The following is a 24,487-nucleotide window of genomic DNA, read 5'->3' on the forward strand; positions in this document are numbered from 1 at the left end:
TTACCATCATGGCTGATCTAATTTTGGCCTCAACTCCAATTTCCCGCCCTCTCCCCATAACCTTTCAACCCGTTACTAATTAAAAATCTGTCTATCTCCTTAAATTTATTCAGTGTCCCGGCATCCACTGCACTCTGAGGTAGTGAATTCCACAGATTCACCACCCTTTGAGAAAAGTAATTCCTCCTCATCTCTGATTTAAATCTACCAAGCCTTAGCCTATAACTCTGGCATCTCATTCCAGAATGCCCCACAAGGGGAAACATCCACTCCACGTCTACTTTATCTATCCCCTTTAGCATCTTATATACCTCAATTAGATCTCCTCTCATCCTTTTAAACTCTAGCAAGTATAGGCCTGAACTGCGCAATCTCTCCTCATAAGACAAGCCCCACATCTCTGGAATCAATCTAGTGAACCTCCTCTGAACCACCTCCAGTGCAACTACATCCCCTTCCTCAAGTAAGGGGACCAAAACTGTGCACAGTACTCCAGGTGCGGTCTCACCAAGCCTTGTACAGTTGCAACAACACTTCCCTATTTTTATACTCTATTCCTTTAGCAATAAATGCCAAAACTCCATTTGCCTTCCTTATTACCTGCTGAACCTGCATACTAGCTTTCAGCGATCCATGCACAAGGACACCCAGATCCCTCTGTACTGAAACATTCTGAAGTTTCTCTCCATTTAAATAAGTCACCTTTTTATTCTTCTGACCAAAATGGATAACCTCACACTTATCCATGTTAAACTCCATCTGCCAAATTTTGGCCCATTCACCTAACCTGTCCATATCCATTTGTAAATTTCTTATTTCTTCCTTGCAACTTACTTTCCCACCTATTTTGGTGTCATCTGCAAATTTAGCTATAGTACCTTCTATCCCTGAATCCAAGTCATTAATATAGATTGTAAATAGTTGGGGCCCCAAGGACTGAACCCTGTGGCAACCCACTAGTTACAGCTTACCATCCAGAAAAAGACCCATTTATCCCGACTCTGCTTTCTGTTGGTTAGCCAATCCTCTATCCAAGCTAATATATTACCCCTAACTCCGTGTGATCTTATCTTGTGTATTAATCTTTTGTGCGGCACCTTATCAAAGGTCTTTTGGAAGTCCAGATATATTACATCTACAGGATCCCCATTATCCACTTTGCTTGTCATGGCGCGCTGATCCCCTGATCTTGGGTCTGGCCTATTCCACCTCCACCCCTGCACCTAGAACCCAAAATCCGGAAAATCCCCATATCCTGCACAAGCCAGTCTGAGCTTCCCGGATAAGGGGTCCTGTACGTGTACCTAACACTCGCAGGGCAGTTATAGCACAGGGTTAGATATGGAGTAAATCTCCCTCTTACACTCTCCGCATGAAAAATTCCCAGGGCAGGTACAGCAATATATACAGAGTAATTTCCAACAGTGAGATCCTGCTGCTTACCGTGCTGGCAGTCTTTCTCATCACTTCGATCTCCACAGTCGTCCACCTGATTGCATTTATGCTCCTCAGGGATACACCTACCATTCGCACATTTCATGTCCTCAGGACCACACTCTGAGAAATACAAAAATAACAAATGTAACAATAAAGTTACTCCAGTGTCACTCTTCCTTTATATATTACACAGGCAGCCTGGTGGGGAGAGGAATCTGGAATAAACACTGAGAAAGGTGGGGGATGCAAGCGAGCGAGCATGTGAACGATGGTGGTGGTTAGAGCTAGGGTGCAGCCGGGAGTGGTGGTGCAGTGTTTGGAGCACCGCGGGAGCGGGGGTCAGAGCACCACCGGGGGAGAGGGGGTAGATCGGAGCACCACCGTTGAGGGGAGGAGAGGGGAATCAGAGCGCCGCCAGGGGAATGAAATGGACGGGGTGGAGAAGGAAGCGAGGAAATAAGAGTGTAGATGGCAGAGAGTGGAAGATAGGGCATTGTAGTTATAATAGTAATCAAGTTATTGGAAGGTCTAGGTACTTACGGCAACTTTCCTCATCACTGTTATCACCACAATCATCGATGCCATCACACATCCAGAACTTGGATTTACACAGACCTGTACCACAGTGGAACTGGTCTTCCTTACAATCTGTTAGGGAGAGAGAACAAAATCTGCAATTAAGCACTGTGAGTCCCCAACCTCACCCAGGGACCCATCACTCCTCCTTCAGCCCAGGAACTCTGTGTTCATAAAAACATCCCCCTCAATCTCCCTCCATCCCACCCCTTCTCCCCAAGTTCAGGATCCTTCACACTGGCACTCTAACTCTTCTGGGAGGCGGCGGCTATTCAACCCGTCAAGCAGGTTTTATCATTTAATTTTATTAGTCCATGGCCAATCTGCATCAAGTTATCTTTGCACTGTAGGGTTGGCAAATCAGAGTGAATTATTCCAGGAGGTTTTTTCCTCCGAATGTAATGATGTCATCGATTGACCTTTGACCTGTCATTTCCAAACCTGTGCACACAATAGCCATCATTTTTAATTTTGAAATGAGACTCTGAGTCAAGCCTATTGGCGCAAAACTAAGTTTGGTTTTGGTCCTTATCAATCAATGAAATTGTTCTAGTTCAGCAGCAAAATTGGCAGCAGTGCTCCCTCTTACCTCATAGACTCTTGGAACCTGTTTTCAGCTGAGGTCCTGGAAGCCTCTGAGGCTTTCTAGGCTGGATTGGACTGGACTGGTGACTTTGAATTGTCCAGGCAGGCAGGGGGCAGTTGAAAATTCAGACAGTTACCCTTAATCACTCGCTCCTTTACTTACAGGCTGCACAAGCTCCTTTGTTCCTAAACTCCTCTCTCGCTCATCGTCTTGGCTCGAGGTCGGGTCAACTAGAGGCTTGCTCGCTCTCAGGCTCAGTGCCAGCTGCCGGCAGGAAAAACAGGCAGGGTAGCAAGCAGTGATGAGTATGCACGCACAGTCACAATGTTCTATGTCATCGTGCTGAGCCTGTGTGGGGGTGCTGCCTGCGAATGCAATCATCCATCACTGTTCAATCACATGGGCTCTGTGGCCACTGGGAGTCAATTAACAGGATCCCATCGTTATAAAATCTCTCAGGCTACTTTTAACAGCTGTGGGAGATTGACCAAGAATCCGGTAGTGTCCTGGCCATTTTGGGAGGGTCGGCAATCCTACTACACTGTATCCTTCAATGTCATTGAAAGCTGTCAATCTCAGCGATGAAAGTTCTAACTGTATTCTTCGTCAGAAAGATTTCTGGATTTCTCCCACTCATTGTGTGAAGTGATCCCTCAACTGCCCAGTTCTCAATTTATTATGCTCCGGTTTGCAATTTCGCCACCACAGGAATTAGTTTCTCATTCCCACCGTACTGAATTCTTTAAAAGTTTTAAACAACTGAAACAGATCAAAACCTCAAGGGGATCCAAACCTAGTTTATGTAACCTATCCGAATAATTTAACCTTCTAAACTGCACCCTCTCCAAAACTAATATATCCTTCCTGAAGTGTGGTGGCCAAAACTGAGTGCAGTTCTTCAAATGGAATTTGAAGAATAATTTCCATGCTTGGATAAATTGATAAATGCCATCAGTCTATTCACTCTTGCTGATGGTTAATGTACAAGTACAAAAATTAATCAATATGTGCATTGACATCTAAATCTTTTTGCTCCTCCACAGTGACTGGTCTCTCACCATTTAGAAAATATTCCGATTTATCTTTCTTAGATTCAAAGCAAATGATCTCCTACTTGGCCCATCAGCTACAAGCACACCCACACCTGTCTGCTCTGCACAATCGCACCAAATCCCATCTGTTCAGTACAATCAGTACAAGTGCACTCATCAATTTATTTGATTCAAATTATAGAATTAAAACTAGAATCCATAAAAGAAACCATGTAAAATCTGTGAAGTTAAATTACCTGCACTTGGTAGTAATTTTCCCACAACGTTCTGCTGAACAGATCTATAGACAACCAAGGGGAAAGGTATGTGGGGCAGGCACAAGGTAGGTGGTTCACAGTGATGCTTAAGAACTTCACTATCCTTTCCTGCCAACAGATGGAGAAACCTGCCCTAATTGGCAATCTGTACAAAGGATGTACCCTACCTTCCATTTTCATCACTTCACCAGCCTTCAGCTGCCTAGTCACTAAGCTCTGGAATTTATGCAGCACCTCACACGTCAACTTTTCTCAGCTCATCCTCCACTTCAACCCTGTTCCCATCCTTGGATATCTCAGATCTGCTCATAAAACTCAAGCTGTTGTATTTTTATAGAAAATTTTTACAATTGCATATGGGTTCTGGTTCACTCTTCTCACTCTTGCCTATCTTTAGCCTATGTTTTTGAGGGTGCTGTATTTGTCCCAGTCTTTTCCTCCTGCACTAAGTACAGGCCGTGTGCAGTATGTTTTTCATAATTATATCGCCCTGCCCGCACTCCCAACACCCCCCAATTACAGAGTCCCTCACCCACTCCACACAAACATTAAGCTGATGTGGACACTCACTGCAATTTATTTCATCATTGTTGTCCCCACAGTCATTCCATCCGTCACACACCAGGTCCTTCCCAATACAACGGCCGCTGGCGCAGGCAAACTCATCAGGGCAAGCTGCAGAAACAGACAGACTAGATCCATCAGCCCTCACACTTTAAAAACGATATACATACAGGTTGTTGTTCATGTAGTAAAATGTCCCAAAGCACTTCATAGGAGTATCAGACAAAATATTATCAAATGACCAAAAGCTAAATTTTAAGGAGTGCCTTAAAGGAGGAAAGTGAAGCAGCGAGGCAGAGAGGTGTAAAGAGGGAATTCTAGAGCCCAGGACCTCGGCATCTGAAGGCACGGCCACCAGTAGGGGAGTCATAAATAACAGGAATGCTCAAGAGGCAGCCATTGTTTGGGTTGAAAGCATCATCAAGGTCAAAGATGCCAATCCTCAAAAATTAAAAATAATCATGTCATGACTTATCATTAGAGTCAAAAGAAGGAGAGAGAGATGTGGCTTTTGGGGGTGGGGGGGGGGGGGGGGGGGGCATTACACACACACAAGAAAAACACGTGGGAGAGATGTATAAGCGGGGGGTCCACATGCACAAGAGAGAAACACAGTCGACCACACATGAGTGCGAGACATGTAGGATGCCCCATGTGCGCAAAACACAGACAAATGTAGGGGTCCCAGCACACGTGGGAGGCATGTGGCACAGACTTGCCTGACATGCGAGGGGCACTAGGTGTGTAGGTGTGTGCGAGACACACGCAAGGGGATCCGCCTGCATTTGTGCAGAAGTAAGAAACACGGTACGAATGAGGGAGAGATGGAGAATATGGCATTAAGAGAGGGGTTAACGCACGGGGACCCTTGGAACAAGCAACACACTTGTGAGACAGACACATGCAGGGGAGAGGGAGATTTGGCATGCACACAAAAGAGACTGAGCTGTGTGCAGATGTAAGAGAGAGATGAGAGAGTGTGTGGCGAGGTGCAGCTCACGTGAGACACACACACGAGCCTGCTGGCTGGAGGAAGATAAAATAGGCAGAAAGAGAGTTAGCAGTATGTGTGCATAAGAGAGAGGGACACACAGAAAGAAAACAAAAAGAAAAGACATTATAGACTGGGTGAGCATAAGTGGCTGCACCAATGTCAATTCAAAATCACTCACTAGTTCCCTCTTTTCCCCTCCCCCAATTGCCCCTCTGCAACTTACGTTTATTTGCATCATAAGGTTCAAAGGTAGCAGAAAATCCCCGGTCCGACTCTGCTGCATCAGAATGAAACTTGACTGTCATCTCATTTCCATCACTTAGTTGAACCAGCACTGGTTTCTTCCCACAGATCCTGAAACACACATGTCGGATAGTGTCTAATCCCACAACAAATTGTATTTATATAGCATAGTAAAATGACTCAATGTGTTTCAAAAAAATAGCTAACAAAGTTTGACCCAAAGCCACAGGACAGGTGACCATAAGGGAGGTCTTGAGGTGCAATGGGTAGCATCCTTGCCTCTGGGCCAGAAGCTCCGATTCCAGTCTCACTACAGGACTTTATGGCCAAGGTAGGTGTGTGTCAACTTATAAATCATTCCAGCACACGCCAATGGCAGGTGGTAAGATGGGAAAGATTCCTGGTTGGCCATGTGATGGAAAGAAACTGCAGCCTCTATCATCACTATTCATAGCTCCAGGCTACAACATGCATGTAAAAGTGCATGTTGCCGCAGTGACTTGAACTCCATGGGGTCCAGTTGGCTCAGTTGACTGGATGACCGGAGTGGATCAGATTGATGCCAACAGCTCGGAGTTCAATCCCCAGTTCAGCTGGGGTGGATTTGGGACCTGCCTCCTTACCCTACCCATGGCAGAGATCACAGCGCTGCGGGTTGGACCTGCCCTCAGACAGAGAACTGAAGGAGAGGTGACCAACTGCTTGATCAAAGAGATACTGTTTAATGAGCATCTTAAACGAGGAAAGATAGGTAGAGGAAAGCAGAGGATTAGATCGGAAACTACAGAGCTTAGAGACAAAGCAGCTGAAGGCATGGCCAGTAATAATGGAACCATTAAGACTGGGCAGGCAGAGGAGGCCAGAATTGGAGGTGCAGAGAGAGGGTTGTAGGGCTGGTGGAGGTTAGAGAGATAGATGGGGATGAGGCCACAGAGAGATCTGAAAAGAGTGAGAATTTTAAAATCAAGAAGCTGCTTAACCAGGAGACAGCGAGTACAGCTGTGATGAGTGAGCCAGCGAGTTAGGTTACAGCAGAGTTTTGGACAAGTTGAAGTTTATGGAGGGTTAAAAACGAGAGGGCAGCCTGTATCATATTGGAATAATGGAGAACAGATGTAGTAAAAGCATCGGTGAGGGTTTTAGCACCAGATTGACTGAGCCATGAGCAGAGATGGGCAATATTAGAGAGGTGGAAATGGAAGGTCTTGGTGATGGAGAGGATATGGGGCCAGAAGTTCATCCCAGGGTCAAAAAAGACATGGAGGTTTCGAAGAGTCCTGTTCAGCCTCAGATTGCAACAAGCAGAGGGAATAGAGTTGATGCTAGGTTAACAGCTTGGTACAAAGGATATAATAGGATAGTGTTATGAAGATTGTTATTAATTTGTAATGTCATTGGCTGGACATATATTGAACTATTCAAAAAGAACACTTTTGCTAAGCAAAGGGCACTGGCCTACAGCAGCTTCTATGTTGCATTGCGAGGAAAGATGCTGCCTTGTGGAGACAGAGCCTACAGAGCTCTCAGAGACAGTGGTTAAGATAAGCCCAGAGAGAGTCCTGAGAGGTCAAGTGACGCAGATCTTCAGTGTAAAAATATACTGGATTTGAACTAACAGTCAGAGAGACTGTCACAGGGGCAACAGTCTTACCACCATCTCCCCCAGCTCCTTTCCCCAAAACCACTCATCACAGCCGTACTCGCTGTCTCCTGGTTAAGCAGCTTCTTGATTTTAAAATTCTCTCTTCTTTTCAGATCTCTCTGTGGCCTCATCCCCACCTATTTCTCTAACCTCCAACAGCTCTACAACCCTCTCTCTGCTCCTCCAATTCTGGCCTCCTCTGCCTGCCCAGTTTTAATGGTTCCATTATTACTGGCCATGTCTTCAGCTGCTTTGTCTCTAAGCTCTGTAGTTTCCGGCCTAATCCTCTGCTTTCCTCTACCTATCTTTCCTCGTTTAAGATGCTCCTTAAACAGTATCTCTTTGATCAAGCACCTCATTGCTACAAACAGAGTTCTTAAAGGAGGATTCCAACTCAACACTGCTGTCCCCAAGAGAAAAGGGAATCAACCAGCTACGACTGCAGAATGACTGTTCCAGTGAGAAACCCAAATACCAGCAGCTACTGTGGAAAGTGACCCTTCAACTGTAAACAAGCATCAAGACAATCAGTTAATTATTCTTTTTTTTTTCCTGACTTTACTTGTTACTTAGTCACGTTTTAAGATCTGATACTCTGCAGTTTTATTTGTTTTTTGCATGCTTTGAGGGGGGTGGGGTTGGGGACAGGAGTGGACTGGCTGTGTTTGATTCTGCATTAATAGATAGTTGGACATATTTGTACATTTTAAACCTTGTGTTAATAATTTCTGCAGCTTTACCCAAGTAAATTTTAGCAATAAAACTAACTGTTTACTTGTTAACTTAAGGAACCTGGCTGGCTCATTTCTTACATCAAGTTACATGTGGTTAAGTACATAATATATATGATTTTGAATTGGCAATTTCACCACCTTTCCAAGTTCAAACTCTCTTTGACCCACTCCTGAGTTGGTTATAACAGAGGAGTCAACTCAGCCCTTCTTACCTGGTCATAACAATAGTTAAAATAGAGAGTGACAGTAACAAAGGAAAGAAACCACAATTCATTATTAAGTTTAATAGTTTCAAACCAGTCAGTACTAATATCTGTACATTGAGTGTAGATGCAGGGCTTAAGAGTACCTCTTTAGGATTCAGCAGACTAAAGGTCAGCAATCAGCACATGTTGCCATTTTATTGCAATTTAAGAGTATCAAAGGATTTATGTAAAGTATTACAGTTACTTTACAGTCATGTTTGGTGTCTGTTGTCATTTCCTGGAAAGGATGAGGTTTATAACTGTGAAACTGTCTTATCTTTTGCTGATAGGAACATAGGATCATAGGGCATAGGAGGAGTAGGGCATTGACCCTTCGAGCCTGCTCTGCTATTCAATAAGATCATGGCTGATCTGGTTGTGGTCTCAACTCCGCTTTCCTGTCTTCATCCCATAATCCTTGATGCCCTTGTTTATCAAAAAATCTATCTAAGGCAGTCGTAAATAAATTCAATGCTTCCACTGCTTTCAGGGAAGGAGAATTCCACAGAATAACGACCCTCTGGCCTCCTCATCTCAGTCTTAAAAGGGAGAACTCTTATTCTTAAATTTTCATTCCTCACATCTCCCCTGCACCTCTTGCCCAAAACACTAAATCTGTCTCTCCTGGTCCTTGTACCATCAGCTAATGGGAACAATTTTTCTTTGCCAACCTTATCCAAAGCTGTCATCATCTTGTACACCTCGATCACATCTTCCCTCAATCTCCTTTGCTCCATGAAGAACAGCCCCAACTTCCCCAACCAAATTTCCCTGCTTTTCAATATCTATTTATGAAGCCCACTATACCATTTGCTTACTAATTACTCTCTCAATATGTCCCGCCACCTTCAAAGAACTTCAAAGAACACGAGAACTCACACTTAGGCTACTTCACAAGGTAGACCTTTACAATATCAATGGGAAAGTTTACATGTTGATTGGGAATTGGCTCCAATCCCATAACCAAAACGTTGTTGTTAACAAAGATGTGGTTCAGCCTGGAGGCAGCTACTGCTGGCATCTTCCAGGGAATGGTCTTAATTAATGACCTAGACAGTAGTGTTGGAAGAATGGTCAGTAAATTTGGAGATTACAACAAAAGCTGTACAAAGGATAAGATGTAGAGAAGCGCAACCAAATCCAGAAGGATTTAGATGTGCTCAGGGAGAACACCAAACAATGGCAAATGGCACTCAGTTTAGATAAATGTAGAATCATAGAATGGCACAGCACAGGAGGCCACCATTTAGCCCATCATGCCTGTGCCAGTTCTTTGAAAGTGCCATATGCAGCATCATGCACAGAGTTTTTTTCTTATGCGGGGAACAATACAAAAGACATTTAAGAGAAAAAGGTTTTGGTGTTACTATGCACAGGTTACTAAAAATATAGCTAAAGCTAACAAAATATCGAGTTTTGTTAACAGAACCACCCAATGTAAATCAAAGGACACCATTTTGTCATTATACAGGTCATCCATCTCACTGCACCTAGTTTTAGTTCTCTCATATAGCGCGTGGTCTAGTAGCCTTGAAAAAAGTCTAGAGAGTAATCATTCCCTGCTTAAAGTACCTCAGCTACTCAGATAGACTTAAGGACTTTGGTCTGTTTAGTTCAGAGACGCACAGACTTGAAAAATCTCTATCAAATCATGTTCAAGTGGCTGGATAGTGTCCATATTGATAAATTATTCCAGTTTAACAGAGTGGGGAGCACCAGGGGACATGAGTTTAAACTGTGTGAGAGTAAGAGTGGGCAGGATGCTGTTTAGCTCTTCTTTTCCCAGAGAGCAGTAAGCCTGTGGAATACATTGGCAGATGGGGTGGTGGATACTGACTCTCTGCAGCACCTTCAAGAGGGAACTGGGCCAGTTCCTGACCAAGGAACAGATCACATCATATCCAGGGTACATGTCTTTCTAAACAACAGTTCGTCTATATGATTTCCTGACTTAGCTTAATCACCTGAGGGTGCAGGAGAGGGATTTTTCCCAGAGTATCTTTTCACTTGGGGCCCTCGGTTTTTGCCTCTCCCATGAGTTTATGTGGCTGTGGCTGTGTGTGAGATGGGTAGATCGGGAAGCTGTGTTTAGTCATGATGATCCGAGCATCTTGATGTAGAGCTGGTTTGATCATCGTTTCCTGCTGGTCAAATTTCAAATAACTAGCTTGTACTTTGTTGATATTTAATAATAGATTTGTCTCTGGCATCTGATCCCATATAATTTTGGCGGCTCTCGTCCACTGATCTAGCAGCAACCATCAGTGTTACTGAGGGCACTCTCTCCTACAACCTCACCCTCAATCTCTTTATCTTGGATACCATTCACAAACACCTCCTGATCCCAAACCTTCAATTGTTCCTCACAACTGAAAGCTGAAGCAGTCAGCTCTTAACTTGTGTGTTTTCCACAGGGGTGCAGACAGGAATAGCTGGAAGTACACCAAAGATTAGGTCCTTTAGCATCTGAGAGAGATTTTATGGAAAACAGTCTTGACCATGATGCATCTGTTAGAGCCATTGGTAGAAGAAACTAGAGACACGCCCAAACTCAGCCTCACTCATTCCAGTCTTGACCTCCCCCAGCTCCCCACTTCCCTGACCCCTAGGTCAGGAACCAACTGTTAATACTATTTTAATTATTGGATGTTTAATTTTAATGCAGTGGTGGGTATTAAGTGGACATTTATCTGTGCTCATATGTAAGACTGGTTGTCGGACGTGGCAGCGCATGATGTGTGTGTCACTATGTAACAACTTGTAAGTGTAAAGACAAGGCTTCAGTTCTTTCCTCCCCACCTGGCAATCTGGAGTACAACACCAGCAACCAGCAACCAGTTCCCCAGCTTCACCCCCCCGTTCCCAGCAGCCAATCCTTCACCACAGCCAGCACTGCACTGCTCCACCCAACCCCTCACCCTCATTCACTCAGGACTAAATCATTAAGCTGTTCCCCAGAACCATATCTGCCATAGAGGGCCGAAAATCAGGGCTGTGCCCAGTTTCAACAACTCACCTCTGGTTATTTATTTCCACATAGTCCTTGCAGACCCCATCTTTCAGCTCTTGAAGGAGGAACACCTTGAACACCACTTTTACTTTCATGGAGGGAGGCATCTGAGGAGGAAGAGGATCCACACTCAACATGGCTTCACAAAGAAGAGTATACAGATAACACTAGAAATAGTAAACATCATAACACACAACCCTGGAGGAGCTGAGAATCTAACCATTGCCCTTGGCATTACCATGACTGAATCCCCCACTAAAACACCCTGGGGGTTACCATTGACTAGAAACTGAACTAGCCGTATAAATTCTGTGACTACAAGAGGTTAGAGGCTGGGAATTCTGTGGGGAATCTCTCATCTCCTGACTCCCCAAAACCTGTCCTTCAGTGACAAGGCACAAGTCAGGAGTGTGATGGAATAGTCTCCACTTGCCTGGGTGAGTGCAGCTCCAACAACACTCAAGATGCTCAACACCATCCAAGACAAAGCAACACGCTTGATTGGCACCCCATCCATCACCTTAAACGCTAATTCTCTCCACCACCGATGCACAATGGCAGCACTGTGTACCATCGACAAGGTGCACTGCAGAAACTCACCAAGCCTCCTTCGACAGCACCTTTCAAACTCATGACCTCTATCACCTAGAAGGACAAGAGCAGCAGATACATGGGAACACCACCACCTGCAAGTTTCTCTCCAAGCCATACATCATCCTGACTTGGAAATATATTGTCGTTCCTTCACTGGTGCTGGATCAAAATCCTGGAACCCCCTTCCTAAAAGCACTGTAGATGCAGAGATGACTGCAATAGTTTAGGAAGGTGGCTCACCAACACCTTCTCAAGGGAAATTAGCTATGGGTAACAAATGCCAGCAATACCCACATCTCAATAATGAATTTTAAAAAACGTGAGTGTGGAGCCAGAAGCTTGGGGAGTTACAAATGTTTCACCCTGTTTGAATAAAAAATCAAAGGGATAAACTCAGCAACTATAGGCCTGTCAGCCTAACATGAGTGGTGGGGAGACTTTTACAACAACTTACATTGAGATAGCACCTTTTCCTTAATGAAACACCCAAGGTGCTTCACAGGCACATTATAAAACAAGTATGACACATAGAACATAGAAAATAGGAGTAGGTCATTCGGTCCTTTGAGCCTGGTCCCCCATTCAATATGATCATGGCTGATCCTCTATCTCAACGCCCTACTGCCACTCTCTCCCCATACCCCTTGACGCCTATAGAGTCCAGAAATCTATTTCCATCTTAAATATATTCAGTGACTTGGCCTTCAGAGCCTTCTGTGGTAGAGAATTCCACAGGTTCACCACCTTCTAACTGAAGAAATTTCTCATCTCAATCTTTAATGGCCAAACATCCTCAGACCGTAGGCCCTTGTTCTGGACCCGCCCCAGCCAGAGGAAACATCGTCCCTGCATCCAATCTGTCCATCCCCATCAGAATTTTATACATTTAATGAGATCCCCTCTCATTCTTCTAAACTCCAGTGAATACAAGCCAAGTCGGCCCAATCTCTCCTCTTACGACAATCCTGCCATCCCACAAATTAGTCTGGTGAACCTTTGCTGCACTCCCTCTATGGCAAGTATATCCTTTCTGAGGTAAGGAGACCAAAACTGCAAACAATACTCCAGGTGTGGTCTGACCAAGACCCTGTACAGCTGCAGTAAGACATCCTTGCTCCTGTACTCAAGTCCTCTCGCAATGAAAGCCAACATACCATTTGCCTTCTTAACTGCTTGCTGCACCTGCATGCTTGCTTTCAGTGACTGGTGTACAAGGACACCCAGGTCCCTTTGTACATCAACATTTCCCAATCTATCACCATTTAAATAATACCCTGCCATTCTGTTTTTCCTACCGAAGTGGATAACTTCACACTTATCCACGTTATACTGCATCTGCCATGAATTTGCCCACTCACTCAATTTGTCTAAATTGCCTTTGAGCCCCTTAACATCCTCCTCACCGCTCACATTCACACAAAGTTTCGTGTCATCAGCAAACTTGGGAATATTATATTTGGTTCCCACATCCAAATCATTGATATACGATGTGAATAGCTGGGGCCCCAAATACTGATACCTGCGGTAATCCACTAGTCACTGCCTGCCAATCCGAAAAAGACCCATTTATTTCTACTCTCTGTTTCAAGTCTGCTAACCAATTCTCAATCCATGCCAATATATCACCCCCAATCCCATGTGCTTTAATTCTACACATTAACCTATTATGTGGGGCTTTATCAAAAGCTTTCTGAAAATCCAAATACACCACATCCACTGGTTCTCCCTTATCTATTCCACGAGCTACATCCTCAAAAAACTTCAGTAAGTTTGTCAAACATGATTTCCCTTTCATAAATCCATGTTGACTTTGTCTAATCCTGTTGATATTTTCTAAGTGTCCTGTTATTATATCCTTTATAATAGACTCTAGCATTTCCCTATTACTGATGTTAGGCTAAGCGGTCTGTAATTCCCTGATATTTGACATGAACCACAAAAGGAGATATTAGGTCAGATGACTAAAAGCCTGGTCAAAGATGTAGGTTTTAAGGATCGTCTTAAAGAGGGAAAGTAAAGTAGAGAGAGGGAGCGCTATAGGGAGGGTATTCCAGAACTTACGGCCAAGGCAATTGAAGGCATGGCTACCAATGGTGGAGCAACCGGGGATGTACAAGTCATCGGATTTTGAGGCCAGATATCTCATAGGATTGTGAGGATTGTGGAGCTCGAGGACATTACAGAGATCGGGAGGCTTGAGGCCATTTAGGGATTGAAAACAAGAATGAGAATTTTAAAATCAAGACATTGCTTGACTCGGAGCCAATGGTGGCCAGCGAGCACAGAGTGATAGGGAAACAGGACTTGCTGCAGATTGAGACATGGGCAGCAGAGTTTAGATGACCGGAGGATAGAATGTGGGAGACCAGCCAGGAGTACATTGGAATAGTCAAGTCTAGAGGTAACGAAGACATGGATTAGTGTTTCAGCAGCAGATGAGCTGAGACAGGCACGAAGTTGAGCATTGTTATGGAGGTGGAAATAGGTGATCTTAGCGATGGTGCGAATATGAGGTCAGAAACTCATCTCAGGATAAAATGTGATACCAAGGTTGCAAACAGACCGTTTTAATCTCATTCTGTAGCCAGGGAGAGGTATGGCGTCAGTAAGTAGGTAACAGAGTTTGGAGTGGGGGCTGAAAACGATGGCTTCCACCTTCCCAATATTTCATCGGAGGAAATTTCTGTTTATCCAGTATGGATGTCGGATAAGCAGTCTGATAATTTAGCAACAGTACAGGAGTTGAGAGAGGCGAAGGGGATGTAGAGCTGGGTGTCGGTCAGCATACATGTGAAAACTAACACTGTGCTTTCAGATGATGTCACTGAGGGGCAGGCCGTAGATGAGAAATAGGAGGGGACCAAGGATAGATCCTTGGGGGACATGAGAGGTAATAGTGCAGGAGTGGGAAGAGAAGCTTTTCTAAGTGATTTTCTGGTTACAGTTATATAGGAAACCTGGTATAAGAGCAGACCCACCCAGCTGGATGACAGTATGGACAGGAGGATTGTATGGTCAACTGCGTCAAAGGCTGCAGGCAGCTCGAGAACGACGAGAAGGAAGAGTTTACCTTTGTCACAGTCAGGCAGGATGCCATTTGTGACTATGATAAGCCATTTCGATACTGTGGTATAGCAGAAACCTGATTCAAACATGGAGTTGTGGGAAAGTTGGAAACAAATTTGGGAGGTGACAACGTGTTTAAGGACTTTAGAGAAGAAAGGGAGGTTAGAGATAATAACAGAAAAAAAAAATTGCCACTTGAAATTCAAATGCAACATGGATTTTTTAATGGCAAATCATATTTGGTGAACTTCATTGAGGTGTCTGATGAGGTAACAAAGAGGGTTGATGAGGGTAGCAAGGGTGATTTTGTGGATGTGGTATTTAACAAAGCACCACGATAGATTTGCTAGCAAAGTTGAAGCCCGTCAGATTAAAGGGACAGTGGCAGCATGGATATGAAACCGACTTGAGGATTGAGAGGCCGAGGGCAGTGGCGAACAGTATTTTTCAGACTGGAGGGCAGTATACATTGGTGCCCCTCCAGGGCTAGACTGACCTGTTCTGGGTTTGTGGATGACACAAAACCCAGAAATGTAGGAAACCATAGTAACAGGATATATGGCATAGACTGGTGAAATGGACAGACAGGCAGACTGGTGAAATGGACAGACAGGCAGACTGGTGAAATGGACAGACAGGCAGACTGGTGAAATGGACAGACAGGCAGACTGGTGAAATGGACAGACAGGCAGACTGGTGAAATGGACAGACAGGCAGACTGGTGAAATGGACAGACAGGCAGACTGGTGAAATGGACAGACAGGCAGACTGGTGAAATGGACAGACAGGCAGACTGGTGAAATGGACAGACAGGCAGACTGGTGAAATGGACAGACAGGCAGACTGGTGAAATGGACAGACAGGCAGACTGGTGAAATAGACAAACGCATGTTTGATAATATTTAACACAGTGAAGTATGAAGTGATACATTTGTCAGAAGAAATAGTTAGAATGCATATTGAATTGCACATTCTTACCCTCAAAATCCAGGTACAGTCTGCTCGAGGTGGGTAATATGCAGGATAGTATGGGGAAGAGAAAACCCCAGATCCTTCGAGAACCTCTCTGCACTCTATCAGAAACAAATCACCTTTCTCATTAATAGGGCATTGTTATACATCTGTAAAAGCACTGATACTCTGGGACTGAATAGACAAGAGGGCCTGTAAGGAAGTGCAGGCCCCCAATAATTTTGGCAAAAAATCAGCAGGAGGGAGTGCACCTAAAGTTACAAATAAATGAGATGTGACACTCGTAAGCACTTTCATTATTGTTTCCAATAAAATACTACATCAAAGACAACTAATTAAACAGCCACAGGAATATGCAATCAGCATCTCAAAAGGGAGGGGCTTCAATTGGAGAAGGGAACCTCACTATAGCATTCACAACCTCACAGGAAGGAACAGGAAATGAAAAAAAGACTCCTTCCAGTTTCACCAAAAGCATTGATTACTTCATGATTGACCACACAGCTGAAACCATTCACCATCTCACACCTCCAAAACGGCACTGGTCACCAACAGGCCTCTGACTCTTGCTGCCGAAAGGGATACGAGGAAAATACATCGTAAAATGTGATTCTGTGACGTACAACACATTACAAAACTCCCACCATTTACTTCAGAGACAGAAAAACAAGACAAATTGACATCCAATATGGAATAAGCATCAGTGGCACTCTCACTTGGGTCTAGTCCAGATTCAGGGTGAAGTCCTAGTTTGGGTCTCAGTCCATTGCCCTTGAATTCAGACTGCAATGAGATTTTTACCTTTTCTCTTTGGCAGCTGTCTGTACACTGCTTTAAATCCCGGGTAATTCTCATTATCATCTGTTATCAGTGTTACAAGCATCACATTGCGAGAGGATATCAACTTAAGTGCATTCGTTGGAGGATAGACACCACAGCGCCTGTCAGAGAACAAATAAGACACAGGCTCTATTAGGCCATCTGCTATATATATTGTCACCAGTTTTGCCTGTAGGTGACATCACAACAGGATTCCCACCAATGTAGAGCTCCAGTCATAGTCACATGCAGCTGGGCAACTCCACAACTAGACAAGTTGCAAGCTTTCGATCCCTGTTCTCACAGACAACATGACAAAATCTTTTGAAGGGAGACTCAATCTGTCGTCACTCTCTACAGGCAGTCACACAAAATCCATCAGTGGGTAGGAGGATTGATACTATGCAGCATTGAAGTGTATTCACTGTTTTGGTGCAGCCAATGTTTACACAGTTAAATTACCACAAGCAGCAATGTGATGTTAGCCAGGTAATCTACTTTTAGGTGTTGGTTATGGGATGAATATTGGCCAGGGGACTGAAGAGAACTCCTGCGCTCTTCTTTACAAAATGCCATGCATTCTTTTACACATTTGAGGGCAAAAGAGCATCGGTTTAATGTTTCATCTGAAAAATGCATCTCCGACAGTGCAGTGCTCCCTCAGTAATGACCCTCATAGTGCAGTGCTCCCTCAGTAATGACCCTCTGACAGTGCAGCACTCCCTCAGTACTGCCCTGGAGCCTCAGCTTGGAGTATATTGATGCTAAAGATATTCCAGTTCCAGACTGCGGATTACCATTTCCACCATGACCCAGCATTCCCTGAAAACACAGTATTGGAATCACTGAATGAAGACATCCCACCAGCAGCATGCAGGTTCTTTCCCAGTCCAGGGCAGGTTGGCTGCACTGTGGGAAACACAAACTCATAACTGACTGGGAAATACAGAATTGAGCAGAAACAGGAAAATTCAACCTTGCAAATAAAGGCCAGTTGGGCCAGAAGAGAAAGGCATGTTTCGACAGGGAGTTTTCAAGTAACCTGCGACTCCTCACTTACTCTGTTATTTCTCGTTTTTCAATTGGACTCAGCGAGTCATAAACTGTGACAAAGTCATTCTGGCAGATTTTCTCCAGGTCAAACGTCACAAAGTTGAGTTCAAGGATATGGTCAGAGTCTGCCCGTATTACCCATTGACACCAGGAATCAGCAGGGTAGGGAGAATTCGGAAAACCTGGTGATGTGAATGTGCTGTTCTTTCCGGGAATTGCATGCAAGTCATAAGAGCAGCTTTCTGTCAGAGAGAATGAAAGAATTATAAACCACGGACAACTAAATCTTCCATCTGTATTCTGCCCCTCCCATATTCATAGAACAAGCAGCTCCATCACACAATTCTCTGCCGTCTTGGGAAAATTGCCAAGAACAGCAGAAAACCAGTCTCAAATCTAGTCCCATACCCTGGCACCAAATACCCCTGCCCACACACCCCAAAACCTGCAGCCCAAACCATCGATTGCTGCTAACAGAACAGAGATGGCAGATCCTTGCCAGAAGCTACACCTCCTCCTATTCAGGCTCAGTGTTCTGGGTACTTACTGTCCTGGGTACTTACTGTCCTTTGGTGGCTTCACCTTCCTTGGATCGGCACCTGAAAGCACAAAGCGCAAGTATTAACACAATTCTGGGGCAGAATGTGCCCCCCCTCCAGCCCACAACCCAACCAAACCACTTCCTCCCATCCCCACATTATCCACCAACACATATCACATACACACCTTCCCCCACCACTGCCCAAACCTCTCTCCTCATCAACCTTTGACCCACCCTGCTGCAACACCCACCCTACCTCTTGTGCCCAACCCCCTTGACTGTACCAAATTTCAAACCCAGGGCAACCACCGAGTGCCAGTTTATTTACTTCCAGAATGAAGGAGGTTGGAAGTTGGCTGGGGAGATGGTGGAGTAGTGGTAACGCCAATGGACCAGTAATCCAGAGGTCCAGACTAATGTGTTGTGGACATGGGATCAAATCCCACAATGGCAGCTGGTGGAATTTAAATTAAATTAATTACAAAATCTTAACAATGGTGACCATGACAGGTATCATCAATTGTTGTAAAAACCCATCTGGTTCACGGGTGTCCTTTAGGAAATCTGCCACCATTACCTGGTCTGGCCTAGATGTGATTCCAGACCCACAGCAATGTAGTTGACTCTTAACTGCCCTCTGAAATGACTTAGCAAGCCACTCAGTTCCAGGGCAGTTAGGGATGGGCAACAAATGCTGGTCTTGCCAGCTACACCCATGTCCCATGAAAGGATAAATTAACCCTGCCAGCCTGGTCCTGAATTTCCGAGGGCACAGGTATCCTCCAATCCTCATTCTCTAGTGCCCTCATCAGGACTATGGCACAAGATAATGCAGCTGATGGTGATCAATACAACCTCAAAGGTGTTTTAAACGAGAGGTTTTGACAGACCAGGACTCCAAGCGTGAAGAGAAACCATTCCTGGAGATTCTCTGGCTACAAGTGGATAGGTAAGGCTCAATCCGGGGAGGGTAGTCCTAACCCAGATGGACAAGGGAGGGGGACACAGAACATAAGAACTAGGAGCAGGAGTAGGCAATTCAGCCCCTTGAGCCTACCCCACCATTCATTACCATCATGGCTGATCTCATTTTGGCCTCAACTCCAATTTCCCGCCCTCTCCCCATAACCTTTCAACCTGTTACTAATTAAAAATCAGTCTAACTCCTCCTTAAATTTATTCAGTGTCCCGGCATCCACTGCACTCTGAGGTAGTGAATTCCACAGATTCACCACCCTTTGAGAAAAGTAATTCCTCATCTCTGGTTTAAATCTACCACCCCTTAGCCTAAAACTATGGCCTCTCATTCTAGAATGCCCCACAAGGAGAAACGTCCGCTCCACATCTACTTTGTCTATCCCCTTTAGCATCTTATATACCTCAATTAGATCTCCTCTCATCCTTCTAAACTTTAACGAGTATAGGACTAAACTGCTCAATCTCTCCTCATAAGACAAGCCCCGCATCTCTGGAATCAATCTAATGAACCTCCTCTGTACCGCCTCCAATGCAACTACATCCTTCCTCAAGTAAGGGGACCAAAACTGTGCACAGTACTCCAGGTGCAGTCTCACCAATGCCTTGTACAGTTGCAACAACACTTCCCTATTTTTATACTCTATTCCTTTAGCAATAAACGCCAAAATTCCATTTGCCTTCCTTATTACCTTCTGTACCTACACACTAGCTTTCAGCAATTCATGCACGAGGACACCCACATCCCTCTGCACTGAAGCATTCTGAAGTTTCTCTCCATTTAAATAATAAGTCGCCTTTTTATTCTTCCAACCAAAATGGATAACCTCACACTTATCCACCTTAAACTCCATCTGCCAAATTTTGGGCAATTCACCTAACCTGTCCAAATCCATTTGTAAATTTCTTAATTCTTCCTTGCAACTTACTTTCCCACCTATTTTGGTGTCATCTGCAAATTTAGCTATAGTACCTTCTATCCCTGAATCCAAGTCATTAATATAGATTGTAAATAGTTGGGGCCCAAGGACTGAACCCTGTGGCACCCCACTAGTTACAGCTTGCCATCCAGAAAAAGACCATTTATCCCGACTCTGCTTTCTGTTGGTTAGCCAATCCTCTATCCAAGCTAATATATTACCCCTAACTCCGTGTGATCTTATCTTGTGTATTAATCTTTTGTGTGGCGCCTTATCAAAGGCCTTCTGGAAGTCCAGATATAATACATCTACAGGATCCCCATTATCCACTTTGCTTGTCATATCTTCAAAGAACTCTAGCAAATTGGTCAAACATGATTTACTCTTCATAAAACCATGCTGAATCTGATGGATTGCATTTTGACTTTCCAAATGCCCCATTACTACTTCCTTAATAATGGATTCCAACAATTTCCCAATGACAGACGTTAAACTAACTGGTCTATAGTTTCCTACTTTCTGCCTCCCCCTCTTTTTGAATAAGGGCTTTACATTAGCATTTTTCCAATCCACTGGAACCTTTCCAGAATCCAGGGAATTTTGGAACATTATAGCCAATGCATCCACTATCTCCACTGCCACTTCCTTTAAAACCATAAGTGGAGAATGGCTTTGTGGGCTGCAGAGAGCTCGACGAGAACAAAGAAGGAAAGTCAACCCCAGTCACAAGAAGCCATATGTCACTTTGATATAGTTGCTCCAGTGTTAAGGCAGGGGCCAAATCTCATTCAAGACATTCAAAGTTGATTTGTGAAGAGACGGCTGGGAGGCAATAAGGCATTTATGGGCTTGAGAGAAAAGTGAGAATGGAAACAGGCTGTTAATTTGCGAAGACAGTGGGATTTGAAAAAGGCAGTTTAGGTTTTAGGTTTTGAGTGAAGGAGAAGTAAGTGCAGATAGGAACTATTACCCACATCCACGAACAGCGTGGGAGAGTCACGTGGATAAAGTGATCTTGGAAAGCTTTCTGTGTGTGGGGGGGGGGCGAGATAACGGGCGGGGGGGGGCGAGATAACGGGCGGGGGGGGGGGGGCGAGATAACGGGCGGGGGGTTGGGGGGCGGAGATAACGGGCGGGGGGTTGGGGCGCGAGATAACGGGCGGTTGGGGGCCGAGATAACGGGCGGTTGGGGGCCGAGATAACGGGCGGTTGGGGGCCGAGATAACGGGCGGTTGGGGGCCGAGATAACGGGCGGGGGGTTGGGGGGGCGGAGATAACGGGCGAGGGGTTGGGGGGGCGGAGATAACGGGCGGGGGGTTGGGGGGGCGGAGATAACGGGCGGGGGGTTGGGGGGGGCGGAGATAACGGGCGGGGGGTTGGGGGGGCGGAGATAACGGGCGGGGGGTTGGGGGGGCGGAGATAACGGGCGGGGGGTTGGGGGGGCGGAGATAACAGGCGGGGGGTTGGGGGGGGCAGAGATAACGGGCGGGGGGTTGGGGGGGCGGAGATAACGGGCGGGGGGTTGGGGGGGCGGAGATAACGGGCGGGGGGTTGGGGGGCGGAGATAACGGGCGGGGGGTTGGGGGGGCGGAGATAACGGGCGGGGGGTTGGGGGGCGGAGATAACGGGCGGGGGGTTGGGGGGGCGGAGATAACGGGCGGGGGGTTGGGGGGCGGAGATAACGGGCGGGGGGTTGGGGGGGCGGAGATAACGGGCGAGGGGTTGGGGGGGCGGAGATAACGGGCGAGGGGTTGGGGGGGCGGAGATAACGGGCGGGGGGTTGGGGGGCGGAGATAACGGGCGGGGGGTTGGGGGGGCGGAGATAACGGGCGAGGGGTTGGGGGGGCGGAGATAACGGGCGAGGGGTTGGGGGGGGCGGAGATAACGGGCGAGAGGGTGGTGGGAGATAACGGGCGAGGTGGGGAGTGCTCAGGGTGGGTTGAGTTGGGGAGGTGCAGGTGAGGAAACGGCTGTGCAAATATGCAGCAGTATTTTGGTGAATGAAAGGTGAAAGATTAGGCTCGTGACTCTCAGTAGTTTGTTATATCACGGCCAGACAGAGGAAGAGACTGAGGGGGGTGGTGGTGTGGGTGTTGGATAGAAGATGTGGTTCATACATGGGAGTGGAAAGGTCACATCAGATGAGGTCAAGGGTACCCATGAGTATGAGGAGAGTCTGGACAAAGAGCGAGGGTTGAGGGAGGTCAGGCAAATAACAATAATGAAGAGTCATACGGACTTGAAACGTTAACTGTATTCCTCTCCGCAGATGCTGTCAGACCTGCTGAGTTTTTCCAGCTATTTTAGCTTTTGTTTGAGGCAAATGACAAACTCAGGCAAGGTCAAGAAGAACGGAAATGGAGATTGAAATTACTGAGGGTGAGGCTTCTTTCAGGTGGCTGGGGGCGGGGGTGGATGTGGATATTTCAGCAGGGGAATGGGGAGAACTTGGGGACCAGCAGATGTAAGAGAGTAGAACAGGGAGAGGTGCTGGATGGGGAAGGTGGTACAGGAGCATTAAAGGGAACATTTGTGGTTAATTCTACAATTTCCTTCTTCATCTCAATCAAAGAAAATTCACAATGAAATGTTAATGTAGATGAAATTGTAGGATCCACAATCAAACAGTCATTCATTCTGCACTGAACACTGAAAAACAAGCAGTACTTACGATCGACAACCATGTTGTTAACCCTTAACGATTTAGAAAAAAATCTTGGCTGAGACCTAGACATCACAGATAGAGCACCAACGGCTTTATCAAGTTCGGCCTCCTTCTCTGGTGGGACTCGACATTCAAGCCAGTAATAAGCAATCACAGAGCCTTCGCTGCAGGGAGGAGGAGGAGTCAGGTCAGACATCACAGAAACATTCAACCCTTAAGATTTTCCAAAGCTTAAAAAACTGAGAACACATAAGGCAAGGAAGTTCAATCTCTGCATACAGGACAACAATTCATGAGAAGCTGTCTTGCTCCTGTACAACATGTAAAGCAAATCTGCAAACATTGCAAGACCCTAGGCTCAGTCCCCTGCACCCAGTTAGGTAGTGGAGACATCAACCTGGGTTCAGGATACTGGTCACAGTCCAATGACCCCTGGTGCAAAAGGCATAGTGAAGTCAGTGTGTGTCCTAGGAACCGATACCCCAGGAACTGGTAATCTCCACCCCAAGAATCAAAAATTATGGAACCAGATTTCTCCTGAGAATCAGGAATGACAAAACTTGAGCCCACCCACCCTGTCTCCCTCCCCCACTAGAATCAGGAATCATGGAACGAGAGCCTCGAGAATCAGGAATTCAGGAATCATGGAACCGGACTAGACCACCCCCCATTCTGAGAATCAGGAATCATGGAATCTGTACTGCGATTAAGCCACACAACCCACCTCAGGGGTGGATTGTCCAAGTGAGCATACCTGAATGCAGTGACAGTGGACTGGACATAGTACGGAGCCAATCCATAGGTTTTCATGTAAGTTTCCCGAAGCTGAAATAGTGAAAAAAGAGAGAAGAATGAATTAAATACAACCTTGTATATTTTTAGTGCAAATTAAACCCACGTTTAATTTTGAAGAGACAGGCACTAACCTCTGCTGTAGGGTGTATGGACAGGTGGGTTTTGCCTACAATATAGCGGGTGTGTGATAACTGTAATTCATGCTGTACCTGACCTGGGAGTGTTTGATGGGGACAGTGTAGAAGGAGATTTACTCTGTATCTAAGCCCGCGCTGTATCTGCTCTGCGAAATGGTATAAGCACAAACTCACCATTTCCTCAACTGTAGCTGCCAGGGTCTTAAATTCTTCAGAGTCGGAATCTTCCAGTTCCTCAGTGAACTGCTTGTTAGTGATGTTAAGATAACCATTGTACATTTTCTTAACTCGATTATCTGGGCGAACTAATAGCAACACAAACTATAGTTAGCAATAAGAATGGTTCTCATTCAGCCTTTCTCAAGCTCCTCCTCTATCAGTGTTAATTCTATGCCACTGTCAAACAAACATATCCAGAGTGTTTAGCCCTGTCTCTAATTGTCCTATACTCTGGGTGTTCAGTTCTGTCTAAGTGCACGGTCCTCTCTCCTGGAAAAAAGATCATCTTCCTTGCAACCAATTCTGCACGCTTCCTGGACCTTCATTCCAATGGAAATATTTCCATTACAAACAAACATACAAACAACGAAATAGGATCAGGAGTAGGCCA

At 45.4% G+C, this 24,487-nt stretch overlaps 1 protein-coding gene across 1 annotated transcript in view; it reads right to left on the reverse strand.

The window, feature by feature from the left end:
- Window positions 1–24,487, reverse strand: part of LOC144668511 (suppressor of tumorigenicity 14 protein homolog) — an 80,828-nt gene that overhangs the window by 30,441 nt on the left and 25,900 nt on the right. Inside the window, exons 3-14 of the mRNA XM_078530607.1 lie at window positions 24,052–24,182; window positions 23,700–23,770; window positions 22,952–23,109; window positions 18,408–18,443; window positions 17,852–18,086; window positions 16,774–16,913; window positions 15,979–16,073; window positions 11,347–11,447; window positions 5,690–5,820; window positions 4,479–4,583; window positions 1,978–2,085; window positions 1,444–1,557 (exon numbers count right to left, since the gene is read on the reverse strand). Of these exons, the coding sequence (XP_078386733.1) occupies window positions 1,444–1,557; window positions 1,978–2,085; window positions 4,479–4,583; window positions 5,690–5,820; window positions 11,347–11,447; window positions 15,979–16,073; window positions 16,774–16,913; window positions 17,852–18,086; window positions 18,408–18,443; window positions 22,952–23,109; window positions 23,700–23,770; window positions 24,052–24,182 (1,425 nt within the window). The remainder of the gene's footprint in view (window positions 1–1,443; window positions 1,558–1,977; window positions 2,086–4,478; window positions 4,584–5,689; window positions 5,821–11,346; window positions 11,448–15,978; window positions 16,074–16,773; window positions 16,914–17,851; window positions 18,087–18,407; window positions 18,444–22,951; window positions 23,110–23,699; window positions 23,771–24,051; window positions 24,183–24,487) is intronic.

The sequence above is a fragment of the Cetorhinus maximus genome, chromosome 2 (genome assembly GCF_964194155.1).
Source record: "Cetorhinus maximus chromosome 2, sCetMax3.hap1.1, whole genome shotgun sequence".
Classification (NCBI taxonomy): domain Eukaryota; kingdom Metazoa; phylum Chordata; class Chondrichthyes; order Lamniformes; family Cetorhinidae; genus Cetorhinus; species Cetorhinus maximus.